Source organism: Neltuma alba, unplaced genomic scaffold (genome assembly GCF_004799145.2).
Source record: "Neltuma alba isolate B1F8T4 unplaced genomic scaffold, ASM479914v2 tig00010580_pilon, whole genome shotgun sequence".
NCBI lineage: Eukaryota > Viridiplantae > Streptophyta > Magnoliopsida > Fabales > Fabaceae > Neltuma > Neltuma alba.
The window spans coordinates 317,501-342,196 of NW_021635445.1; the positions used below are offsets into that span (position 1 = coordinate 317,501).

Sequence of the window (24,696 nt, forward strand, 5' to 3'; positions counted from 1 at the left end):
CAAGTGGGATCAGTCCGGATTATTTGACCGATGTCAACATTCTCGCCAACGCCTATTGCATTTTGATGGAAAAGGGACCTGGTAATGAACTTATGACAGAAGCCCTGAAAATCCTGCAGCTATGGCAGCACGGGTTACCCATTTCATAGGCGAGGGTGGGGGACAGGTTTGAGGACCTGTTGGTCAAAGAAAATGCAGATAGATTGTATAAAAGAGTGCGAGTTGATGTCGGTATTGGAAACGTCTTCAGTTCTTTGATCCATTCCGTGGCGCGAAATCCATCATTGGCAAAACAATTATTTGGTTATGCGCTTTGCTCTAACCGAAGCCATAGCCTTGTTTGCCTTAATGATGGCCTTTTTGATCTCATCCGTATTCCAATCTTTGACTGAAGGTTTCTGCGGGCTAGTCCCCGAAAATGCTCGTTCTAAAGTTGGGGTTATGATGATTAGTTCCATTTCTATGATATTGAATTTTGATCCAAGGTGAGCTGAAGGGGAACTTTAGGAGTAGATAAGACTAGGTGCCGGTGCTGGCGCCTGCGGCACCGCTATAGGTCGCAGTCTAACGCCGCTTCTTGGGACCGACTGAGGGATTTTTTTGGTAATCAGCTCCCATGCAGCAAACAGTAAAATCTGCCGCTCTCGCTCGCCAACACTACAGACAAAAACTAGTTTGCACCTCTAAGGGGTACTACTTTTCCTGCGGTATTCCACCTCCTAGGGAAGGTTCTTCATACTCGATTGCCGTTCTATTCTCCTCTTCAGACGTGTCCTCGGATAGAATGCCTTTTCTGCTATCCCAATAGGCCGGCGGGCTCATTCTTGCACCTATTGAAGGAATTGAATCTGCTGCATCGATCAAATCTTGTATTGCGTGAATGAGCAAGTAGGGGGCAGAAACTAAAGAGGTAGCGAGACTAAGCGCAATTTCTGTGCTTCCTCAAACAATTCGGGAACTAGTTGTTTACAGTCCGCGTCCTCAACTAGTGGCAGCTGAAAAACGTAAGCACATCTCGGATAGGGGAAAGGCTTTTCTAGTTTTCTAAAGTCCTGCGGCGTGGTGGCTGGCTGGGCTCAGGGTTTACTCTATAAAAGAGGAACGATAACCAATTTCCTAACCTCCATAACGATTTATTCCTCCCAATAGGATGCTGCCGAGTTCCTTCGACATGTTTCTCTCAAGCCCTTTAGGGATAGGGGCGAAAAATAAGTGGACAACGCTATAAAAAGAAAAGTAGTCGTAGCAAGTCCGCCCTGAAATTCTAGTTCTCAAGCCAGCCGAGAACTTCTTCCAAGCGTTCCCGCGTTAGTAAGTATAAAGCTAGCGTAGCGCCTGCCGGCGAGGTCAATTGAATTCTCTTATTAGCTTACTCAAAAGGGATTTCTATAGTTACGGATGAAAAAAATATAAGACCAACAGCTTTTTCTCATACTCCACCACCGGGTATTCCAGAAAAAGGAAATCCAGTTATGCAATAATAAAGAAATAAGACTAAAGCCTATTGGCTAGAGCACCAGCTATTGACCGAAGCATAATTGACTTCGAAAGGGGAACGACCTGAGGAGAATCGCGGCAATCACAAATCCCTTGAGACCTTATACCCGGCTGCAACCAATACTACTTTACTTCGAATTGATTGAAATACAATCACTTTTTTTGGAGGAGTAGTCGGGACGGACTATTTCTCCCCTAATGAAAACCATGTGTTAAGCAAGGTTACGATCAAAGTGAAGATATAACATCTACCTCCAGGACGTTACCGCCTTTCCTTCCAATATCAGAAGCCCATTTCTTACTGTAGGGTAAATTGGATGGATTGTGCGGATAGTGGAAGCCTAGGATCATTGTTACGGTTGGATGTAGATGGGGGTGCATGCAGGAAAGACCTTACTCCAAGTAAGGGTACCTGTGAACAGCTGTCGGGTGTTCGTCGATCCGATACCTAGATCGATCCGTCCTTTTACGGGTCGTCCATGGTAACCTGAACCGGAGGAAGCACCTCCTAATGTTCCTAGCGGACTGACCTTTCCTTGTTCTAGTTACCGCTCCGTGGGAGCCTAGCTTCACTAACTCGATTAGGGGCCTCATCGCAATTCGTAGATAAACGCTATTCCTGACTAGAGCTCCTCTTACTCTTAGATGAGCGAAGCGTTGATTCAAGGAAAGCTGAATCCAAGTCTTTCAATGAAGGGCATTTGCTGAGTTGATAAGACATTTAAGGAGAGAAGAGTTCCACATCTTCCTATAATTCCTATCTATGTCCGGATCGCCTTTTGCCGCTTCCTTCTTCTTTAGTTTAGCACCTTTCCTTCCGCCAGATGATGCAGGTATGCCGACATTTGCTATTGGGTAGTTCCTCGATTTCGAGTCGGAGATTGCTGAGTGTGCGCTTCTAGCTCGTACATGAATTACCTTTAGTATGCTAACAGGATCGGATGCCCTTGGGCAATATGCCAAAGAATCAGATTCAGAACAAGATTCTCACTCTGGAGTACCGAGCTTTTTGAATTGAAGCCCGGATCCGGATAAAGGCCATTTATACAACCAATATGCTCGTCTTGGACCACGATCTCAGGCTTGCTTACACGCAGGACTGGGAGTATGTGTGCACAGATATCCCGCACCTAAGAAGGCAGTGAGTGCCGTGTTGGCCGTAAGAACTGGATCTCGATTTCTAGGGGTTTAATCAGTTGGGTTACGATTGGGGCCTCGGTTGGTTGGGGCTTTAGAAAGCAAGTTTCATTCTTACTGTGCCTATCCGCAGTTACAAGTAGTTTGATCGTTCAACAAGCATGGAAAACATATATATGTTAAAAGAGTATGATGGGCCCAACCCTAAGCATTACAGGGCCCGAGCTTTAGACCTTGAACTTCCCGTTGATAAGTATATTGGTTTTTGGGGGGAAGAATCTCTCAGTGACTGCTTTGGGGCAAAGTCTTCTTTTGGTGGCTGTTCATGAAGATGAGACAAAGCTTGCTTTCAATATCAGAAATGACCTCTTTGAGATATGAGGTTCCGGAGTAACCTTGTCTGATAAGGATATTTATTTTGATAGGCCGAGAGAAAGTAAGGTGGTAGGGCCAAAGAGGCTAAAAAAGAGCTGTGGTGGGGAGAGTAGTGCTGCAAAGGAGAAGAAGCGCGCTGCAGGGAGCGAAGCCAGTGATTGATTGATGTACCGAAGCCGGTCCTCTAGCTTTCGCATCTCTTTAGTTTAGTAATCCGCTTCGGATCGATCTGTGCCTTGATCTCTGGCCATGAATTCCTCCTGGCGAGGAGGGCCGAGAATGTTATGTCACAAGGAAGGTGGTCAAGGGCTGACTACCTCGCCACTTGGTAACTTGGTAGTTGAGTCCTTTTGTGCCCTCGCTACTTATTATTAGTTATTAGTAGTCGGGTCCTTTTACCTCGATAGAGAACTTAACGCTCCCGGGATTCATAGCTTCGATAGCTGCTAGCCGCTCTTCCGGGCAGAGCAAGGACTACGATAGCTACTCTCATGACCGAGAGGATTGGATACGTACAAATTCCGTGCAGTTCAATCGTCGAAAGTGCCATATTAGATGGTAGTTCCATAGTTCTAAAGATGCATGAGACATTAGGCAGTTTTTTGGGGCGGTCGTAAAACCTCGACTTGTTAGAGAGAAGGAACCTATCTCCTTCAGAGAATCTTAAGCTGTAATAAGCTTAAAACAGGCGTTAGCTTTGCTGGGAATACCATCCACTGCTCTTAGGCTTCTCGCTCGGTATAGCTGTCGATTCGACTACTAGTATATAAGCGAAAACACATCCTTTCGGCCTGTAGCGTCTCTAACCGGCAAGAAAGAAAGCTGGCTTTCGCGTCGATTATTCCTGCCCCACGAGAATAACAGGGATATATTTTCCCTAAGATCACAAAGCCCCCTAGCTTCATGCACGCCAGTTGGCACAACAATGCAATCTTTGAAAACAGGTGATTGCGTACGATCTCCAAAAAGTAACCGCCGAAATCAAGACCAAAAGGAACGAAGAGCCCCCAAAACAGAGAGGGACATAAGAGCATTGCCGTTTTCTCTTTCCCCCTTTACCACGCCAGAAACCATTCTCAACAGCTACAGTACTCCGCTTAAGCGTCCATGAATGGAGTCTTTTGCAAACGAGAGATTATACCTCGGGCCTTTGCCAGGGCATAAGGGTACGACAACAGAAGTTGTGATAGCCCCCACTTTGTTCCAACTAGAAGACTTAAAGCAGAAATGCCGCAGGCAGCATAATCTTCGCCGGATGTTCTAAAGCAGACGAAAGCTGGAAGCAGTGGGTCAGGGAGATGGAGCTCGACCCTAATCTTCGTGTGGTTCGGAACGCAACTGGGATCAGCGACGCCTTTCAAACTGAACATGTATACATTTTGAAGGATAATTAATGGTTGTTGACTATGATAAGTTTCCGCTTCCAGTCTACCACAGCATTCATCATACCAGCCGGCGGGGTGGTGTTTACTCTAAAATATGCACGAAATTTAGTTGCCCATTCCCATTCGAGGTATTGCCCAAAAACATTCTCCTAGGGGATCACAACGAAAAGCTCCAAAAAGTTCACCACAGTACCAGTTTTTGAATTAGCTAGACGAGCTTGTCTTTTTAAGTTTTTTTTTATCCAATATCATCATCTAGATGCAATGATGCAGCATAAAGGATGGAGGGCGGTTGGGTGGGGTGTAGTTAGGCATGATTTTTCTGAGCCTATTAGCTATGACTTTTGTTTTCACCTTGTATGCCACGTTACACAGGCTAATGGGTCTGAACTGGCCAAAAGACTGGAGTGCGTTAACTTTCGGGATTAGGACGATGAAGGTATGGTTGAGATTCTCCTCCAACGATGCTGTTGTGAAGGCTTTTTGGACTATTGACACTAAATCTCCTGACACTATTTCCCAGCACTTCTGGTAGAAGATAGGCTGAAAACCGTCCGGCCCAGGGGCTTTAAAGGCTCCCATGGCGAAGACCGCCTTTTGACTTAAAGTCTGGTGGGAACCGCTGTGAAGAAGTCCGAGCATACCGTTAACTATGCTATAAGATGAGCCATATGCAAACCGAACTGCTCATGGGGGGCACGCCAGCGCTCCGTTTTTCAATTGAGTTCAGTCTATCTGGATTCTGACGTCATCTGGCAGGTTCACAAGTATCTGAACTATCCCCTGTTGGGTAGAAAGTTGATGACTCCAACCAAAAGTGCAATGCACTAAAGCCGCCATGTCTTTCACCGCTTACAGCGCCTTCTCCTCCCGCCACCCTCAGAGAGGGATCGCTATGCTGCTCACTTCTTTGGTGTGGATGTCCTTTCTTCCCCAACCTTAGCGTACTTAGTTGTTAAACCATAGGTCGGAGTTTCCATACGGGATTCTAAATAGTCTTTTCAGCCTTATCCTCGCCTTTGCCTTTCAAAACCACTTTTGTTGAAAAAAAGCGATGAAAAGGCAGCATGAAATGTCGTATGTGACCAGTGAAACTGCATCTTTCAAGGCCGTCGAAAGGCATATCTCGGGATGAATAGCACTGGTATGAAGACAAGTCTGGTTGTCCTTTCTTTATCTAGTTAATTGAATCTCCAGCGAAGCCTAGCGTCTCCTGATAACACTCTATCACCTTAATCCATTCTTCTAAAGAAAGGAGTACGCTTGATCGGTTCTATTCATTCAATTCTTTGATTTCAATTCACATATGTGATGTTCGAAATCGCTAATGAACAACCAATCCGTGTCCAGTAAGCATAATGACTGGGAATGCGGATCTATGTCCAAAGGGGAAGGTCTATTAGCAGAGCAAGCCCTTGTATGCGATGATCGAGTTCTTGCCTTTCATTGGTTTTCGTTTCATCTGGTCACTGAATTCAATAAAGTTAATGTTCCGTACGAATTTACAATGGAAAAAGGCCTGTTCGTTGTAAGATCACTGAAGGAAAAGTTGGTCATAAATTTGGAGAGTTTGCTTCTACACGGAAACGAAGACTTTCGAGAACAAATATTAAAGCGGGAAGAAAAAAGGAGAAAAAGTCCAAATAAGTCGCATATGGCACGAAAAGGAAATCCGATTTCGGTAAGACTCGATCTGAATCGTAGTTCAGATTCAAGTCGGTTCAGTGAGGGCGACCGCGAAAGTCACCGAATGGGTCAGTCTTTTCTTTCAGTTTGTCCTATATTAAAAATAAAAGCGTGGGAGGACGTTGCAGATGTTCGGGACGGACACGACTTCTTCTAACGCTAGAAGACCACTGGAAGACACCCGGAACCAGAGCATGTCGTGAAAGAAGCAAGCACACTGGGCGGGCGTGCTTCGACCGTGTCTCCGGGGCACAGTTGAATGTAGATATCATGAACGCGAGGTGCTGGATACCTGGCCGAGAAACCCGGGCAACCACTCCCCTATGTGCCGATCGCTAGCGCATCCAGGGCCCCGGCGCCCAGCTCCGCTGGAGAGGCCTAGCCTGATCTGAGAAGTGCTAATTCGGTTTGTATAGACTTCATTTAAGAACGCCGCCGCCCCTAGAATCAATAAGAAAACAAGTGCTAAGTTTCAGATCAGTGAATAAACCGAAACGAAAGAAGAAAGAGACGTTTCTCGCTCGGCGCCTAAAGCGCACTATGCTCCGCTTCAACAAATGAGAGTTTTCGGTGGAACCGGTGAACCACGCGAGCTGGTTAGATGCGTGGGACAGAGGGCTCGTAGTACCTGCTAGCGCAGCTATGCAGTGGAAGGGAAGGAGCCTAAATCGACCCCCTTCTTTCTTTTTTTTTCTTTTAAAAAAAAAGCAGTACAAAGAGATTAGACTCTCGGATGAGACTAAGCAGCCACCGACCGTTCCGACGCGCCCCTGACCTATTTTGATTAAGACCGAAAACCTATCTAAAATGGAGCCTAGTTTAGGCTGTCAAACAAATGATAGAATACACAATTTAGAATATAAACTTTTGGGGATATGGATGGAGTCTCGCTCAGTAAAGAGAGTTGTAGATTCGTAGAAAAGGAGAGGAGCCTTTCCTTTCAAATGACAACTGCCTCTTCCTGCTGCGAAGGCCTTGCACGAAACCAACCCCCCCACCCCCGATCAAGTACCAGTTGTTTCGCTGGTAGGCCCACTTAGGTTAGGGGGGCATTGTCCCTCAGTTCTTACCAACCTCCGGTGTGTAATCGACATGTTGCTAACTTCAACTCGGTTGAATAAGAATCATTGATTCCCTTTGCTGTCCATTTCTTATTCATTCAGGGCGCTCGGCCGGTGCTCCTTTTTCAAACCAGAACGACTCTGAACATTAGGGAAGATAAGGGAAGACCACCTGAGCGAACCGACCGAGGGGACTTGACTTATTCGAACCGAACGATAGCGGCTTAAAGCTAAGCCTAGCACGAGCAGCGTCGCTGCTTGATCGGCGGGGACGGGGAGAAGCATCTCAAAGTATGGAGCAAAAGATCAAGCGCTTTGACTTTGTCTCCCGGGATTCATCACAGGTTGGGTTTGAGAGCTGTGTGATGGGTGACTATCCAGCACGGTTCGGAGAGCACTTTTTGTCTGCGTTGGTGAATGGAAGCCCCTCTATCAAGCAAGAAAGAAGCGGCTATTCCCACGGCGGAGTCACCATTGACTCTATTTATTATTATGCTAAATTAGTGTATCAAGATGTCAATCTGAGATCTTATTTCGGTTCGATACGTCCACCTACGAGACTAACCTTTGGCTTTCGTCTCGGTAGGTGTATTATTATACATTTTCCCAAAAGAACATTCATTCATTTCTTTCTTCCCCGTCGACCACGACGACTGAAACGACGCGAAAAATCCAGACCCGGAAAGGAGAAGGGCCGGTGGTGGGCATTTGGGAAAGTCGGGCCGATCGGGTGTCTTCATTCAAGCGACAATACAGAAGAAGAACGAAACGAAGTAAGAGGCCGGAGGGCTGGGAAAAGAGTCGAGTCGATCAGGCTCGACGACCGGGAGAAGCAAAACGAAAGACGGATTTGGCCAAAAAAGAAGCAACGCTATGGATACCATGACCGATCACCATCGATAAAGAAGAATCTTTCTAAATCACTTCGGGTAAGCGGGGCCTTCAAGCATCCGAAATACGCCGGGGTTGTAAATGACATAGCGTTCCTGTCCTTCAGAAAAACGAAATTATTCAAGTTATTTTTCCCCAAGAAGTCCCGCTCCGACGGCCCGACGAGTCATCTATTTAAAAGGACCCTCCCTGCAGTGCGCCCCTCCTTGAATTATTCGGTCATGCAATACTTATTGAATACAAAGAACCAAATTCATTTCGACCCCGTCGTAGTTCTCAATCATTTCGTGGCACCGGGCGTGGCTGAACCATCTACGATGGGGGGAGCAAATGCGCAGGGAAGAAGCTTAGATAAGAGAATACGTTCTCGCATCGCTTTTTTTGTGGAAAGCTCGACCAGCGAGAAAAAGTGTTTGGCCGGAGCCAAAAAGAGGTTGACCCACTTCATTCGCTTGGCAAATGATCTTCGCTTCGCGGGAACAACAAAAACCACCATCTCGCTCTTTCCTTTCTTCGGTGCTACCTTTTTCTTTCCAAGGGATAGAGTTGGGATGTATAATAACCTTTTTTTTGAGGATGCCCGGGAAAAACTCCTAGGTCAATTAAGGATCAAATGTTGGAAACTCATGGTTAAGGATAAGGTAATTGAATTTATAGAAAAATTCATAGACCTAGGTAGGATAGGAGAATTGATAAAGGGAATAGAGATGATGATAGAGATCATACTGAGAAACAGAAAAATTCCGTACGGGTACAACTCTTATTTGAACGAAGTGAAAAAAATGCGATCTTTGTTGTCTAATAGAACAAACACTAATACCTTAATTGAGTCGGTCAAGATCAAATCTGTTTATCAAAGTGCTTCTCCGATTGCTCAAGACATCTCTTTTCAACTGAGAAAGAAAACAAGATCATTTCGTTCCATTTTTCGTAAAATAGTGAAGGATATTCCATTAGTAATGAAAAAAGGGGTGGGGATCCGTATATGTTGTTCAGGTCGATCAAAAGGCGCAGAAATAGCTAGAACTGAATGCGGAAAGTATGGAAAAACATCTCGTAATGTATTTAACCAGAAAATCGATTATGCTTCTGCGGAAGTATCTACTCGTTACGGAATCTCAGGTGTCAAAGTGTGGATTTCATATAGTAAAAAAAAAGGGGGACGTGCTATATCCGAAACGTACGAAATATAGTAAATATCGTAAAGGCAGATGTCGTAGGGGTTGCAAACCAGACGGTACACAACTTGGTTTTGGAAGATATGGCACTAAAAGTTGTAGAGCTGGTCGTCTTTCATATCGAGCCATTGAAGCAGCGCGTCGGGCTACAATCGGACAATTCCATCGTGCTATGAGCGGACAATTCCGAAAAAATGGTAAGATATGGGTAAGAGTTCTCGCGGATATCCCTATTACCGGGAAACCTACAGAAGTAAGAATGGGAAGAGGAAAAGGAAATCCTACGGGTTGGATTGCTCGTGTGTCCACGGGACAAATCCCATTTGAAATGGATGGTGTGAGTTTGTCAAATGCTCGACAAGCCGCTACATTAGCGGCGCATAAACCATGTTCGTCAACCAAGTTTGTTCAGTGGTCGTAACGTAATTGGTTAGTGGGGAAAAACCGGGCCGGGATTTAAAAGAATTAGGCGAAGTGTTTGTTCCTGAACGACGGAAGTGGAAAGACACTAAAGGAGAGGGGATATACTCTTTTGTTTGTAATCGCCGAAATTGTACGACGAACCTGTTTGTTCCAGGCGTACTACCCGGATAAAAAAAGTTTGATTTTTCTTTCTGGTACTCTTTCCTTGGATTGTATAGGATATTTTTTGATCACAAGGTGGTGCTTGGGCAGGTCTTCTCTGATTACGTTCGGACGTGACAGGGAAGCCAGGAGGTCCAGGGACATAGCCGACCGATGCATTCCCCATCCAGCACTTAACCGACAAAAGAGAGGGGAACGCAGCCCCCGCCGCCATATGAGTCAGAGACTATTATAGTTTGACTCTTGTGGGATAGGGGAAAAATTAAAGATGTCTTTTTTTGTTTTGGCGATAATCACTTCTGGGAGGGTGAATCCCAGGTTCCACCACAAGAAAGAAGGACAAACGGAAGTGGACTGGGGGGTCGCCATATGTTTTAGGTGGGGTTTTTTGAAAGAGTGCCCTTCTTCAAGAGTGCCCTTTCCCCAGCCTCCAATCGGGTCAAAACAGAGGACTAACCTCACTAGAATTGCAGTCCGCCCCCCCTTAGTGAGTTTCGCCTTAAAACCAAAGGGAATAGCGGAATAGAGACAAGTTCCGCTGTGAATAAAGTCTACGTTCCGTAGACTGAACTTCACGGTTATGGATACGAGTTACAAAGGCTCCACCAAGTTCTGTCTATAGCCCGTTCATAAATTCACTCGACCACTCAGACTTAACGAGAACTTTTTAGACGAGTTCCGTGTAGCCGGTGAGTACGAGTACAGCCTATGAAACAGGCTTTGAGTTCCATTACATTGCAAGAAATCATTCCCGCCATTCTCCCTTCCAGTGAACCCCACGTGTCTGCCTCCGGCTTCGAAGCAGTGGGGAAGAAAAGCGAAGTACACTTGTTGCTTCGACTTCATTCATACACTTGTCAGCTCAGTTAGCGAAGGCAAGGTGTGAAACGTTGTCTCCACTGCTCGTGAAACGGAGGAGACTCGGTCAGTATAAGGAATGTTTCTCGAGCTCAGGTACGGGCGACTCAGTCACATGTGCTCGACTGAATATGCAGCCACGGAACTGCTAAATCCCTCGTGAGACTCCAGTTTCGGTCAATCGTGCTTGTCAGCCTTCATCACCACTGCTTTGGCGACCCGGCTGAACGAATGCAGTGACGCGACTTGTGTAGCGAGGAGTTTTCCGCAGTGGAACCTGTCAAGTTCAGTCTATGAATAAAAAGTTTTTGGTAAAAGCCTAGACAAAAGGTGCCTAATAGCATAAGGGAGACTAATCGGGTAGCGAATCCTATTCGTTCGGCTATAAGCTTCTGGGCGAAGCGGTCCAATTGAAGCAGATTCACTGGCATCGGTTCCTTCCATCAAAGCTGAAAAGAGCATCTTCTTGGAATCCCATTCAGTCAAACAGCTCTCTGTGAGCTGCCTGTGATACGGGAAAGAAAGCTTCATCGAGTAGTCTGTTTGGGACATTGTTCGCTAGATCTGATATGGCTCGTTCTCTTCTTGGTGGAAAGCAGTAGGGAAGAGAGATGAATTTAACTGGAAGCAATGCCATCCTGTCTGTGAGTTAGCCATTGAACTCGAAATTGGCAGCTATCTAGCTATTTTCAGCTATAGAACTTTAATGGCTGTCTAGCTTATAAGCTGTATAGCTAATTATATAGTATAGCTAGCTATAGAGAAGCTAGAGATAAGAATATAAATAAGGGTACCTGATCTTGCTTCAAAGCAGCTTTCTTAGCAGAACTTCCAGATAGAGTTCAATCTAGTTTAGTTGATCTGTTACAACAGATCCATTGTCTTGGTCTTAGTATGAAGACAAACAGTTTACAGATCAATCTAGATAAGCTATCGAGAATAGATACTAGAAAGATCTAATCTCTCACTCTCCCTTTCGAGCATTCCTTTTCTACGAGACATTTCAATCGTTCAACTTGCATATATGCCATTTTCTTTTACTATTCTCCCCGGGTTCAGTTACTTTCTGTTCATTCAATCTCTGTCTGTCTTGCGAAATCAAGAGGAAAGTCATTCTAAAGTTGCTTTAGCAGCTCCGGTAAAGGCGTATAAGCAGGAAAGAGAGCAGCTGATTCAAAAGAAAGAGGATCAGACTGACCGGGCAGAGAAGAGGGAACCTCTTTTCTTTTTCGGGTACATAATTGCCTATAATTACCTAAACTATCTTTCCTTGCCAGTGTAGTAAGATTGATGGATTGCCGGTTAGGTAGATAAAGTGAAGGCTCATTCACAGGTACCAAAGAGCCAAGCCGGTCAGATCCAACCTTCCCAGAAGCACTAGCTAGGCAATTTCCACTTCTTTGAGAAATACTATATGTTTGTTTTTCTTCATCATATCAGTCCTTTCTTAAGCATATACGCGGCTAGCATCTCATTCACTCAGCGATCTTCTATCGCTTCGTTCTTCCCGTTGTCGCTCAGGAGAGCTCTTTCAGGAGCGGATTGTCTCTTCACTCGTTGTGGAGCGGGGGTTGCAGTCTACCTCCTAAATCGCTAGTTTTATGGTAGTGACTCGGGGTGCTGGATGCGTGTTCAATGCTGCTCTATTGTCCCCTTAGATGCCTTTCTCCCGGGAGCTTGAGATGAAAGAAGAGAAAACACCTACGGCTACATGCCTATTAAGAGCTATACCACGAGTCGAGCTAACTGCATCGGAAGAGGGGACTTCCCTTTATGTTGATTGATCCTGTTTTCAATCGAATCCTATTCTCAACCTCGAGTCAGGAGTTGAGAGTCCCTCATAGCAACCCTATGATGAGGACACTCTTCTCTCCCCCGACCCTTCCTGCAACTGGTAGCATCGCCCCTCTTCATGCATTGCTGCAGGCTTCGAGTCGGGTTATAGTGAATAAACCGCCACGAGTTTTTCATAGGTACCAACTGGATCTGCCATCAAATAGATACGAATTTGATCCGCTGGTTCAAAACCAATCTCTTGCCCGCCGGGTTATGCTTGCTCAGCAAAGCCCTTCCCAGTTGCTGCAACTACATCTTGTAGGGAATGTCCTTCCACAATTCCTTCCTCCATTATTGTTAGGATATCTTCTTTGGGACCTAAGCCCTATCTCAGAGATATATAGATGTATTGATGAGATCATTGAAATTGTAAATGTAATAGCTCAAGCAAAGCCGGTCACTATGGATTCTACGTCCAGTATAGGGCATCAGATTGTCGAAGCGAGCAGCCCTTAAACAAAAGCGATGGGAATAGCTTCCCCGTTCAAAAGCGAGTTTTGACTTAGTCAAAGATGCCGTAGAATCGGCGAGACAGAAGAAAGAAAAGAAAGTAGAGTGATATGTGCAGGTTGAATCCGAGATGCGCATAGAACGGGACCAAGCGGTTTAGGAAGCCGGACCAGAAGAGGAAGTGTCGCTGGTCTTTACTTTGCTTGTCTTTTCTTCCTTACTCTAACAAGTAAGCAAGCGCTACGCCCCAGCAATCCAGCACTAACGCTATAGGCTTGAGCGCTCAATCCTCTCCCTATCGGGAGAGTAACTACGTACCTCGTAACAAGGAAGAAATTTCAATCCCGGCCTACTGGAACTCTTCTTTCTCTCTTATATTGTATTGGTATTGGTCTCTTCCCTCCTCCTTCCAGATATCGATTAACTGCTTGCCAGCCTATCCCTAAGCCATTTTTGGCTGCTCGATGGTCTTTTCTCGTCTTTCAGATTCACCTCGAGGCACCTCTGATGACATAACCTCATGGGAGGTTGCGTGAGCATCTACCACATCCTTGGTTATTGAATAACACTCTTGATTACAAATCCAATGCAATCAAGAAGAAGGAATATAGCCTTTATCTCTTCTTTATAAAGGTCCTTAACGGCTTCTATAAAACGGTTTAACTAGAGAGTTTCCAATAGACTTCAACTAATCCCTGTAGATATGTTGCAACCGAACATCCGGACGCTCATGCTATCATACATATGCAAAATTTCTTACTGATCCCTTTTCACCGACTTCGCTTCAACCGGGCTAGGAGCTTCTCTTACTTCACCGGCTCGCTTTCTTGTGTAAAGATTCGCTCTTTCGCAGTTGTCCGGTCTTGCTTGATTGAAGATTCGACTATTTAAGAGCTCGGCCTTGAGCCCTACCTAAAAAAATTCCCTTGCGCCTAGGTCTGGGATCGATCCTTTCTCTTCCTCTGGTCTAGTTAGTGACTTCGCTTCCCGCCCTTAATTAAGAGTTCGGGCTTTTTTAGCCAGGCCTTTGAAACCAAGGAAAACAGTCATCAAGCCAGAGCTAGTCTAACAACTACAAATTCTGCTCACCCTGGGGGCACTGAACCTACCTTAACCTAGGAAAGTGACTTCGATAGGCCTCCTTCTCTCTCTTGGCCATCGCCTCTTTTCTAGTAGAAGATCCTTCTCGCTGGAAAGCCGCCTATTGCTACTCTAGGGCGAGTGGAGCTTGGGCTGGGAAATCATTCCTTTGCATTCGCTACTGAACTGGGCCTAAAAGACAACTTATTATAAGCATTGGCTCAATGACCTCTTTCAAGTTATCACCCTTATCCCACGCGGCGCGGGAAAGACTGACCCATCTCAAGCGAGGAGAACGAACTGCTTTGGTTGTCTCTTTAGAAACTCCCTTTTCTAGCTTTTACTTGCGCTTTGGTTTATTATTTATTCGATCTTTCTCTAACCGAGTAAGCAAGCGGATTCTTCCCACAAAACTAATAATCTTTAATCCCGTCCTCGCAGAGGTTCGACGGAGTTGTACTTTCCATGGCTTAGAAGAGAGGTTATTAACCGCATTTCATTGATTTGATCTACTCACTCATTCAAGTAAAGGAATGCCCTACTTCAGTTGTAAACGGCTCTCGTGTCTGTCTTGCCTACTAAGCAATTCCCTCTTCTCTCGGTAGTGAATTGCCTTCTTTCCCGATTGAGATAGAAAAAGTAGCTAGTCAGATTCATTCACTCCTTGGTTCTCTCTTACTCTTATTTATTTATGTTATGGTTATGTATGGGTTCGCCTTTGCCTAAATCGACCGTTCTACGGCTACCAGCCTGTGTACCCCAACGACCTTACTTAAACGAGCATTTTCGGGGACTAGCCCGCTTCCCATTACTCAATAGGGAAATTCCTAGCACATAATTAAGGGAGCCATGGAAAGGTGACTGAAACACCAGAAACGGCGACTACCCGAGCTAATGATAGAGGCAAGAACACTTTCCGGCCAGGCCTTACTATAACCAACCTCACAGATCCCACTCAATCTTTTACACCGATGTATCGTACTCTCTCGACCAGGTCATCATAAGAAAATACTGCGAAATCTTTCCGAAGTGAGATAAGGAGGGAAGGCGCGCTACAACTAACATAACAGCCAGCTGAAAAACGCTAGCTAGCTAGGCTAGCGCGCAATGGCTTTCTCTGATAGGGGCTCGCTTCTTCAAGCTCCGCCCAACCTATACAAGGTGCTGCTCGCTTTCTCTCAGCCACCAGTGGCTTATGTAGTGGTCGGCATTCCTACGTGCTCCTCTTTTCTTTGCCCCCTACTTAAGAATCCAAAGGTGACCTTTGGCTGTTGTCTTGACGCTTTGGTTACGAAGGTTACCGGGGTCTAGGTTTATGGATGGATTTAGTCAGCGAAAGTCCCTCAAACTCAATCAATATCAACAACATGTCGTGACCGGGGTGGATTTTGTCAGAAAAGAAAGTAGGTTTCGGGGGTTCATTGATTAGTACACCTCCGGTGCTGGTAAGGTCGGGACCGTGGTCGTCCGTCTCCGGTTTGCCGGCCGATAAGATCTCTGAGATTGACCAGCCAGCTGGGTTGGTTTGGCTATTCCTTTCTATTGAAAAGAAGTCAGCTGTCTGCGCGAGTCACCTTCTTCTAGGCTCCGCTGGACGACACGGCATTCTCGTTTAAATATAGGCCGGCCGTACTTGTGATGGTTCCCAAAGATCCAATATGACCACTTAGGTCTACGTTGCCGCGATATTGTTCTATGGAAGCGGGCGGGCTGTTAGAAGTTCGGCCCGCTTTTTTTTGGTGTCGTAGTGGAGGGATTGACCTTTTTAACGCATATTCAGTCGTACCGGCATGGCCCCACTGATTTGTTTTCGATCGGAGCATCAAGCAGCGCAACCCGGTTCTACTTGACTAAGCCCCGTGCTCGTCCAAGGAGGGAGTTTGCTTTACCCAACTCCCTTTTTGATAACAAGGCAGAAACCCCCGACCCGACATTCATTAGTTTCGAATGAAGAGTGCTCTGCCCCAGCAAGCACCTACTCCTATAAAAATGAAAAGCGTGACTTTACTAAACAAGCAAGAAAAGCTCTTTACTAATAACATAGAAAGGTTTGAAGACGCTCGACCTAACAAGCAAGGGCGCGAAAGCCGGTGCGCCTTAGAAAGAAGCACCGGCCCGAGCGCGAAAGCCGTTAGACGAAGAAGCAAGGGTACGAAGTAGCTCGAGCTGACGCTCGAGCGAAGAAGCAACGGACTGAGCTAGCGCGAAAGCCGGTGCGCCTTAGCTTCGCGCATCCCTTTTCTTGCTCGTTGCGCCTTCGCGCATCCCTTTTCTTGCTGGGAGAGGAGCGGTAGGAGCAGCTCGACGTAAGGAGAGGTACGAAGTTGCTCGAGCGTCAGCTCGAGGGCTAATGGCGCTTGTTGCTTTCTTCGCATGCTTGAGCGCATTAATAGAATACATATATAAAAAGGCTTTACTTGAGTTTTCAAGGTTTCTTACTTAGTGCTTGTGCTAAACAAGCAACGGCTTTCTAAAGCTCAATCCCTTGCTTTGTTCTATAGTAAGGGGCCTTTTCAATAAGGCTCGCGTAGGGGCGCTCACGTTTTTTGGCTTACCTAAAATCTTAGATTTTAAAGTAGGTAAAGACCCACCCCTTGTTTCAGTCAGAATGAGTCCCCGGGACCCCGGGACATTGGCTTCCGCCAACAGTGGACTATTAAGGATCGCATCCCGCGCATATTCTACATTATAGCCTGCAACTGATTCAGCTTCCGCTTCTGGGAGATCAAACGGAGCTCGATTAGTTTCTGCTAGACAAGAAATGAAGAACATAACCAATACAGGGAACAAGGGAATACCGGACCATATCTGCTTTTGCGCCATGACAATCTCACTCGAATTACGGGGACCTACACATATTAGTACAGTATACCGGGGTCCCCGGCCAGAACCACACGTGCAAGTTTCCCTGCATGTGGCTCGTCCGCGCTTTCCGAGGCGCTGCCTGTGACTCAGCATGGGAGAAGGGGGCGTCACACTTTCGTGTTTAGAGCATTGTCCGAGTGAATAGGCAGCGCCTACCAAGCAAAGCTTTCTTGAAGAGGCTGGGCTGGTTCCTTTTCGGCGCCCGCATTTTATTTAGATGTTGGGGCAAGGCAAGCCCCAGGAAAGTCTAGGTTGGCTCCCAGCTCCATCTCGGCCGGCATCCTGCTCTCGCGGGGGTGGGGTCCTGGAGCGAACTACTCATTGCTGTCTTGCCCCAACCCAAGGCCGTTAAGGTTGGTGAGGAGCATTGTTTTGAGGGAGGGAAAGCGTGGTTGACAAGCCACTTCGAGGAAGCGACTGGACTGGAGTGCTTTCATCAAATGATGCATATGGGCTGAGCCATTCCCATCCCAAGTGGTGGCCCGATTCGGCCTGGCCTGGTCGGGAAGAGATTCACATAGAGACTTTTGCTATCCGGGAATATCTTTCTATGTTAGCTAGCGGGGGCGGGCTTTCCTATGATAGTCCCGCTGCGGCCTCTGACCGTCCGTCACGTCTCATCTTGATTTGGCTATACTTGTATGTAGCCAGCCATGTTAGCTTCACATGAGAGCCCTTTTTTTAAAGGGTAAAAAGGAACTCATCAGTCAGCTCGGCCCCTTTCCTATTCAGCTTTGCCGCCTATTAAGATAATAGGTCCCGTTCAAGCGGCCCGCCTTTATTCATCTATACCAGCTGTCACGCACGACCCAATAGGAACGATTTCAGCGCCCCTCTCTAGATAAGAAGCAGAACGCGCCATCACCTACAGCCCTTTCCTCTGCCGGGGACTTCCACGAAATGAAAACGGGCGGCATCGTCGTATGCTCGACATTGGTTGCCCTGGTTTATATCCCGGAGTACTCCTATGGCCGATCTGTCACCCAACCTACTTAAACAACCTAAAGGCTTGGCCCCGTCCCGTTTGGAGAATGACCCTTATGGCATGGCTTAGTCAGTTATTCTCGCAGTTCAGATAAGATTCGGACCGCCACTTCTCTGAAAGCATGGTTCTTGCCTTCCTCTTTCCTCCCTCCTTGGAGCTCGTCCCTTCGTTAGGTGATCCCTTGCTCTCACGTTCGAGTGTTTGCTCGTCGTTTAGGCCGGTGAGTGAGATTTCTGCTCATTGCAGTCACCTCCGGGGTTCTTCGCACCTGGATAGTACCAGGACCCTTGTGCCCCGGCCCTTGATCAGATAAAGCCGCCCGCCCTATGACCCAAAACTAAAAATGAGCCTTGCGACGAGACGCGGACATTCCCCATGCTGCGGTTCCCTCCGGTCCGTTCCCGGGTTGGGTTAGGGGAACATCCGAGCGATTGCCTTCGCGGATCCAAACGCGCTCACAAGGCGCACAATAAGAATAAGACCAATAGAGACTTCATAAGAGACCATTTGAGCTGCAGATCGTAATGCTCCTAGAAAGGCATATTTCGAATATAGAGGAGTGAAAGTTCCCAACAATCAACGAGTTGATCATACCCTTCTTTGAACCGTACGAGCACGTCCTCTGTCACCCCCCCACCGCGCTTACGGCTCCATACCCCAACCCAACTTGCTCTTGCCCCCGGTCCTCCCTTTCTATTCCTCGGCAAGCGGACCGTGGGAGCATGAGGGGGGGCGGTATCCGCTTTTGACTGATAGAAAGCATCTCTCTTTTGTCCCTCCCCCGAAAGAAAATAAAACAGAGACAGAACGGATTGTTTCAGTGACATATCTAATCAGACTGAATAGGATTTGAAGAGCTGTCACGATCATTCAATGAAAGTATCCCACCGATAAGAAGACTGTCTTCCTACCCTTTCTTTGAACCCTCTACCGAGCTATTTTGCTCAATTTTTACAACCCCGCTCCAGGATCCCTGCGCCTCAGACGAGAATTCTCCCGTTCCCGGGCATCCCGCAGCGCGTAGGCACGCTGAAAGCGAGTCCATGTGTCATTCACAGACCGCTGCAGCTCCCCTGAATGGAGTGACCGTAGCTCTTCCTCGGAGGCCTCGCCAGACGAGAGTCGATTTATGATCTGTCGTTGCCGGTTGAGCCTTTCCCTCGCTTCAAGCATTTCTGCTTCGAAAGAAGGAATAGGGTGGTCTGGGAGCCGTTCCGTTTCCGCGGGTGAAACACCCTCCACATTAGTGGACGCATTTTCCCCTGTGGGTTGGGGTACTTGTGCGCCCGCGCCATTCTCATCCACTTCCCCTTCGGAACTGGTGGACTCATCCACTTCCTCTTCGGAACTGGTGGACTCATCCACTTCCTCTTCGGAACTGGTGGATGAGTCCACCAGTTCCTCTAAACTTCTATGTTCGTCCCCCACTGGCTCGGAAAAGGTGACAAATGGGACACCACAGACTAACAAGAAGCAAGAAAGGAGAAGGGGAAAGGCTTCAATCATGAGCTCACAAAGAAGGATGGTTCCACAAATAGGATTTCCTTTTAGTGCCATATGCGACTTATTTGGACTTTTTCTCTCGTTTGTGGTAACCGCTTTAATATTTGTTCTTGAAAGTCTTCGTTTCCGTGTAGAAGCAAACTCTCCAAATTTATGACCAACTTTTCCTTCAGTGATCTTACAACGAACAGGCCTTTTTCCATTGTAAATTCGTACGGAGCAATTAACGAATTCCGGCAAAATAGAAGATCTACGTGACCAAATTTTCCTCTTCAAAAGAGGGTCTGTCTTCTTCTTCATTCTCAACGGGAATGCATCAACAAAACTGCCCTTCCATATAGATCGTCGTAGCATGAACTCAGAATTTCTTCGATTCGGCCCCTACTAGAGCAAACTTCTACTCCTGCTCCTCCTTCATCCTCGTTGGTTGGTCCTTTTAACATAACTCCGCTTAGAAGAGTGAGAAATTCTTTCCTACCTTCCTTTTTTTCTTGGGCATCCCAATGTAAATGCAATGCATTCTTTTTGATCTTGTACTTGAACCTCCGTACACTGAACACCAACCCAATCTCACCTAACAAGATGTGCACTACATTCGATCAATCCATGAACTAGAAACTTATCCACCCTCTCTCTGCTAAGAGCAGCTTTCTTCTCTTACTTATGATATTTCTAGAACACGAATGTGAGCTCGGAAGGAGATTCACTACCTAAATCTGTGTATGTACGAGCCTCGTTAATGAAAGAGAGAAGAAGAGCCCCAAGCCGTTTGCCCGAAGGCTGAATGTCCAACAAAGGAAAAAGAGAAAAAAGGGTATTGTACTAAGGGTCTAAAAAGGGTCTTAACCTAGCTCCCGAGCCCTTCGCCCTTCAAGAAAGCTATGAAAGAAAGCTTAGGCAAAAGCCACTCTCAGAGATCAGAGTAACAAAAGAGGAAAGCATATGACGTAAAAGACAAGCTTACCTCGATCTGTCATTACATATGATATATCGAGAGTTCAAGACCATAACGTAATTCATTTAGAGAATGCCGATGAGAAAGTAGATCTGGTTCCGAGATATGGAAAGCTGTGAATACAGTTAGTGAAGCTAGACCGGGAAGTGGGGTATCCCCGGAAAAGAGGTCGGCCTTAAGTTCTAGCTTAGATAGCTTAGACTGAGCTTTGCTTTCTGAAAGAGTTATTTTTTCGTTATTAGAGAGAAGCAGAAGCGGAGCACTCGTGGCACACTTACTATACCCATTCGAGAAGAAAGTAGAGTTCCTATTCACCGCTACCCCTGAGTGAACAGTCTTTTCAACAAAAGAGACAACAGCTTCTCCCTCGGGCTCTCTCTCCTGAGCTTGAAATAGGGAGGCTGGGCTAGGTGTAAAAGGCTTAGAAAGCTCCATATCAACATACATTAAAAAAGTGAGATTAGATCGGAAGTCATCTTTTTTCCAACCAACTTGCTCAAACGTAGATAAACGACTCCAGGGATTCTCTTTCCTCGGTATGCTAGAAAGAAGTTAGGAGGAGGGTTGTTTCAAGCTACGAAGTCGTTTTTGTGTTGAATTGGACCTGGTAGTGTCAACCTATCTTCGTTGAATAGAAGAAAACAAACCCGAGGTAGTCCCCCTACTGGGCATAGGTGCAAATGATTGGATGGCCCACTCTGGACCCCTATCTTAGCGCGCTGCTCTGCTGCTTTGTTTGCAGCACTTCGCTCGTAGTTGAGAAGATTGAATCTGGGTGCAACTTGATTCGTTGGAACCAGTGTGTTCATATTCCGAGTAGGATTCGAAAGGACGTATCTCATGGAACAGAATCCGCTTCTAGAGGGTCTCGTGCGCCCGACAAAAGAGGGCTTTGCCAGAAATACTATGAATCATCGGGTAGGTTTTATCCTAAAGATTTTGAATAAAGGACGGAGGTTGGGTAAAGGGAAGAACAGCGATTGGCAGACTAGACTAAGTGTCCACTCACTACCTTTAGAGAAAAATAAGATTTTTGCTGCTAAGAACAATTTTATCCAAAACAGTTAGCTAACAGCGATTCAAACGGATTAGCTAATCGTTCTCCCAATGACCTTTTCGATCGGGTCACTGGATTTATTTTCAAACAAGGTCTTTTCCACTCGTGCTAAACACACGATTCCGGAAATCCTCAATCCATACATTTACCCATCGATCAGACCATAAGCTTCTGGGCGATACTGTGCTTCAAACATGCGGTCTTCACCAATATAGTATCGAAGGCTTGAGTTACGTCCCTGGAGTCACTCTGCCCGGAGACTCCTACCCTTCTCTTATATTATCTTATAAGCCTAACCTTTCTTATTTAGACCTCTTCCCGGCTTTATATTAAGGTTTCGTATAAGAGAGATCCCCTCCCAGACACTGTAATCGTGATCTCTGATGTTGGTATTGGCGCTTTCTCATAACTTTCAGCTACCCTAATCGGTTCCTACATTTATTAGACGTTGTAAAGGTGCGAGTTGTCTCAGAGGCCGAAAGTAACGGGAGGATATATCGATAGGATACCCCAGCCGAAGGAAGTGTTCTATTCCCGGTGGTCCAATCAAAACCAGTTGTTTATTAATCTTGGGCACAACTCTGGATCCATATCCATCAGTCTCTTCCAACAAGCCTGGTTCAATACCAGCTGTACTGGTTGTCTCACTGCGTGCACTTAAAACAAAGCCAATTCCACTTGGGAAGATCAACCCCTCCATATTCTTATTATGGTCGCTCGTTTTCAAGTGCTTTTTATTGAACCATCCGGTATGTTTATAACTTTCAAATTGAACTGGTAGTTCATGTATTGTAGACCAGGCACGGAGCGTACCATTGGACCTGTTCTGGAACTCCGTTATTCAAGTAAAGAAATGGGGCGGTTGCTTGCTTTTCTCTTTCCCTTTAGCTTGGGACTTATTAGTAGTATGAATCCCATCTATTGATTCCCTTTCCTTCGACACATATGCATAGGGCATTCCTCTTGACTCCCAAAAGCTTCTCAAAGAGCTCCTGAGACTAGTGAAAGAATTTCATTGCCTTGAACCCCCTCCTTCTTGCAAACAACTTCTTCTTCCCAACCATTAGACCGGGAAGCTAGCTCTAACCCCATCCCATCCTCGGGTATCCTTCCTTTCCTGGCTGTCGTAACAACAGCTTCGTACTCCTAAGGATCTCTATGCCACTTGTGATTCCCAGCCAAAGAGGCGCAATGCAAAGGTTTCTTTTATCGGCCGATTCCACTGCCGTAGGGCTCTCTTGGAATTGGAAAGTCATCCGATCCTTTCCTTAGCCTAGGAATTCACTTTCTCCAGAACCTAAAAGGTGCCCAAAAATATAGAGCCAAAAGTGGGAGTCTTATATCAGTTTAGTACTATCCGTTCTCGCTTTCTTCAACAGTAAGAGAAAGACGACTTACACCATCCGGGGACAGGAAGCCTCTGAACCTTTATAACAGCTGATTCCATAGCTGCGGATTCCTTTTCCTATTCTTCCGCCGCTTCTACAGTTGTGATTGCGCTTGAACTAATAGAAATAGAAGCAGGGGCCTATCGCTTTCTTTCATCTTTCTCTTCCTGTAGCGGATGCTAGGCGCTCTCAAGAGCTCTTATAGAGTCATATGAATGTGCAGCTCCTTCTTCTATCGACGCAGCTCCTGAGACTAGTGCTACTCCTAGTCTCCACAGAAAACTTGCTACCGCTATTTAGTCCACAATTACTTTAGCCTTCGTTTTAACAGCAAGAGTACCTTGCGGGGATATCTTCTCCTATTGATTCAATTCCTGCAAACCTCAAAACATCTCCTTCTCTGTGCGCTCACTCCATTCCTCAGCAAAGCAATCCGGTCGGTGCGGGCAAGGCAGTACTGGTACTCAATCGATCTTGCTCTAGCCGAAAGCGGCTTCACGGAAAGGAAAAGTCAACCTTCCCTATAGTGCTTTCTCGAGGGGCCAGATATGATCTTGCCAAAAGGTGCGGAAAAAGCAGCTTCACGCTCTACTTTAGACTACTTTCCTTTTCCAGGCAATTGGTTTAGCTAACCCTTATTATATTATACGCATCTATTGGGCAAAGAAGCATCGCTCCTTCCGGGCTTTATTCCACAGTTTCGTCTTTCCGATCATTCGACTAAGGGGAGAAGGGGTGGATGAGGCTTAGTAGATTCGGAAGAGAATTCTAATCCATATCTGATCTTTCCCGGAAAAGACTTTGGCTTCTTGAATAGGCCAGATTCCACTTGTCGTGAGAAAGAGGATGAAAGGAACGCTTATTGGTTTCGTTTCGTAGCCCCTCCTGCCGCAGTGTGCACTAAGTCGACAGCTTCTTTGTCGAAATGAGGAATCGGAATCCCTTCACTTAGTAGCTTTAAAAAGGAAGTCAGGTTTTGCATTCTATAGAATGCCCAGAATCGGTTGTGAAAGAATGGCTTTTGTTCCAATCATCCGCTGCGCCCAGTAGTTCCTTTTTTCATCGTCTGCGAGACTTTTAGTTAAATGAAAGGGTCCAAAAAGAGCTCGAAAGGAGTCCTTCGTAGTGAGAGAGTGAGTTCCGGTCCGACACGAGGTGAGGGATAGTCTTAGCTGCGAGGCCCCGTACTAAATATGATAACAGGGATGTAAGAGGAGTATGGAGTTGGTGCACATAGTAATGCCAGGGTCTCGAATGCAAAACTTGGACTTGAAGGGAAGGAAGGCTTCCCCAGTCGCTCTAGTTGATGCTTACTTTCTTTGGTGTACAGGGAATTCAATAACAGAAGTGGAAGTGCGAAAAAGGCATATCGGCTAAGGCCTAGTTCCTCTTCAAAGGTAGGCAAAGATTGAATAGAATCTTATCCTTTCTCAGCGGGATCCTATCTTCGCATGAAAAAAGTCAAGTAAGCAGTCAAGAATGAATCTGTCTCAGATCTGGCTTTCACAGGCTAAATGCCGTATGTTGACAGACCTTTAGAAGCTAACTGATCTTTAGGCTATGCTATGACTGCCTCGGATCTTACTAAACCCAGGGAATCCGTTCCTCTTCTCCCGTCTGCCTAAAAGGAAGAAGCCTAAGCAGCAATCTCAAATGTTTACTCAGTCAGCTATCTACACCGGTAAGTTAGGTATTTCCTTCGTCTCGTCTAAGTAGTCTAGTAAGGAAGGCGAAAGGAAGATCTTAACAACTACATCTGCCCTATCATCCTGCCTTCTTATAAGTTTTCGATGGAATGGCGCGAAATCCATCATTGGCAAAACAATTGGAAGAAGGCATGGACCTTCTCATTGAGGTTCTTTGTTTTTCTTCTTTATGTCGTCGGCTTTCACCATGTGCTAGGAATAAAGTTGTGGATGGATTG

At 46.1% G+C, this 24,696-nt stretch overlaps 2 protein-coding genes across 3 annotated transcripts in view; one reads left to right on the top strand and one right to left on the bottom strand.

The window, feature by feature from the left end:
- LOC114757223 (ATP synthase protein MI25-like) overlaps positions 1-413 on the top strand; it is a 1,650-nt gene extending 1,237 nt beyond the window's left edge. Inside the window, exon 3 of the mRNA XM_028946225.1 lies at positions 1-413. This exon is cut by the window's left edge and continues 652 nt beyond it. The gene's annotated coding sequence lies outside the window, so the exon portion shown is untranslated.
- A 13,793-nt stretch (positions 414-14,206) lies between these two features.
- Positions 14,207-24,696, bottom strand: part of LOC114757212 (uncharacterized) — a 61,638-nt gene continuing 51,148 nt past the window's right edge. The window contains exon 2 of one of the 2 annotated variants that reach the window (XM_028946215.1): positions 14,207-19,622. In XM_028946215.1, coding sequence (XP_028802048.1) covers positions 18,821-19,426 — 606 coding nt within the window. In that variant the 5' untranslated portion in view covers positions 19,427-19,622 and the 3' untranslated portion in view covers positions 14,207-18,820. Of the gene's footprint in view, positions 19,885-24,696 lie in introns of those variants that run through there. The other variant, XM_028946214.1, reaches the window with a different exon arrangement.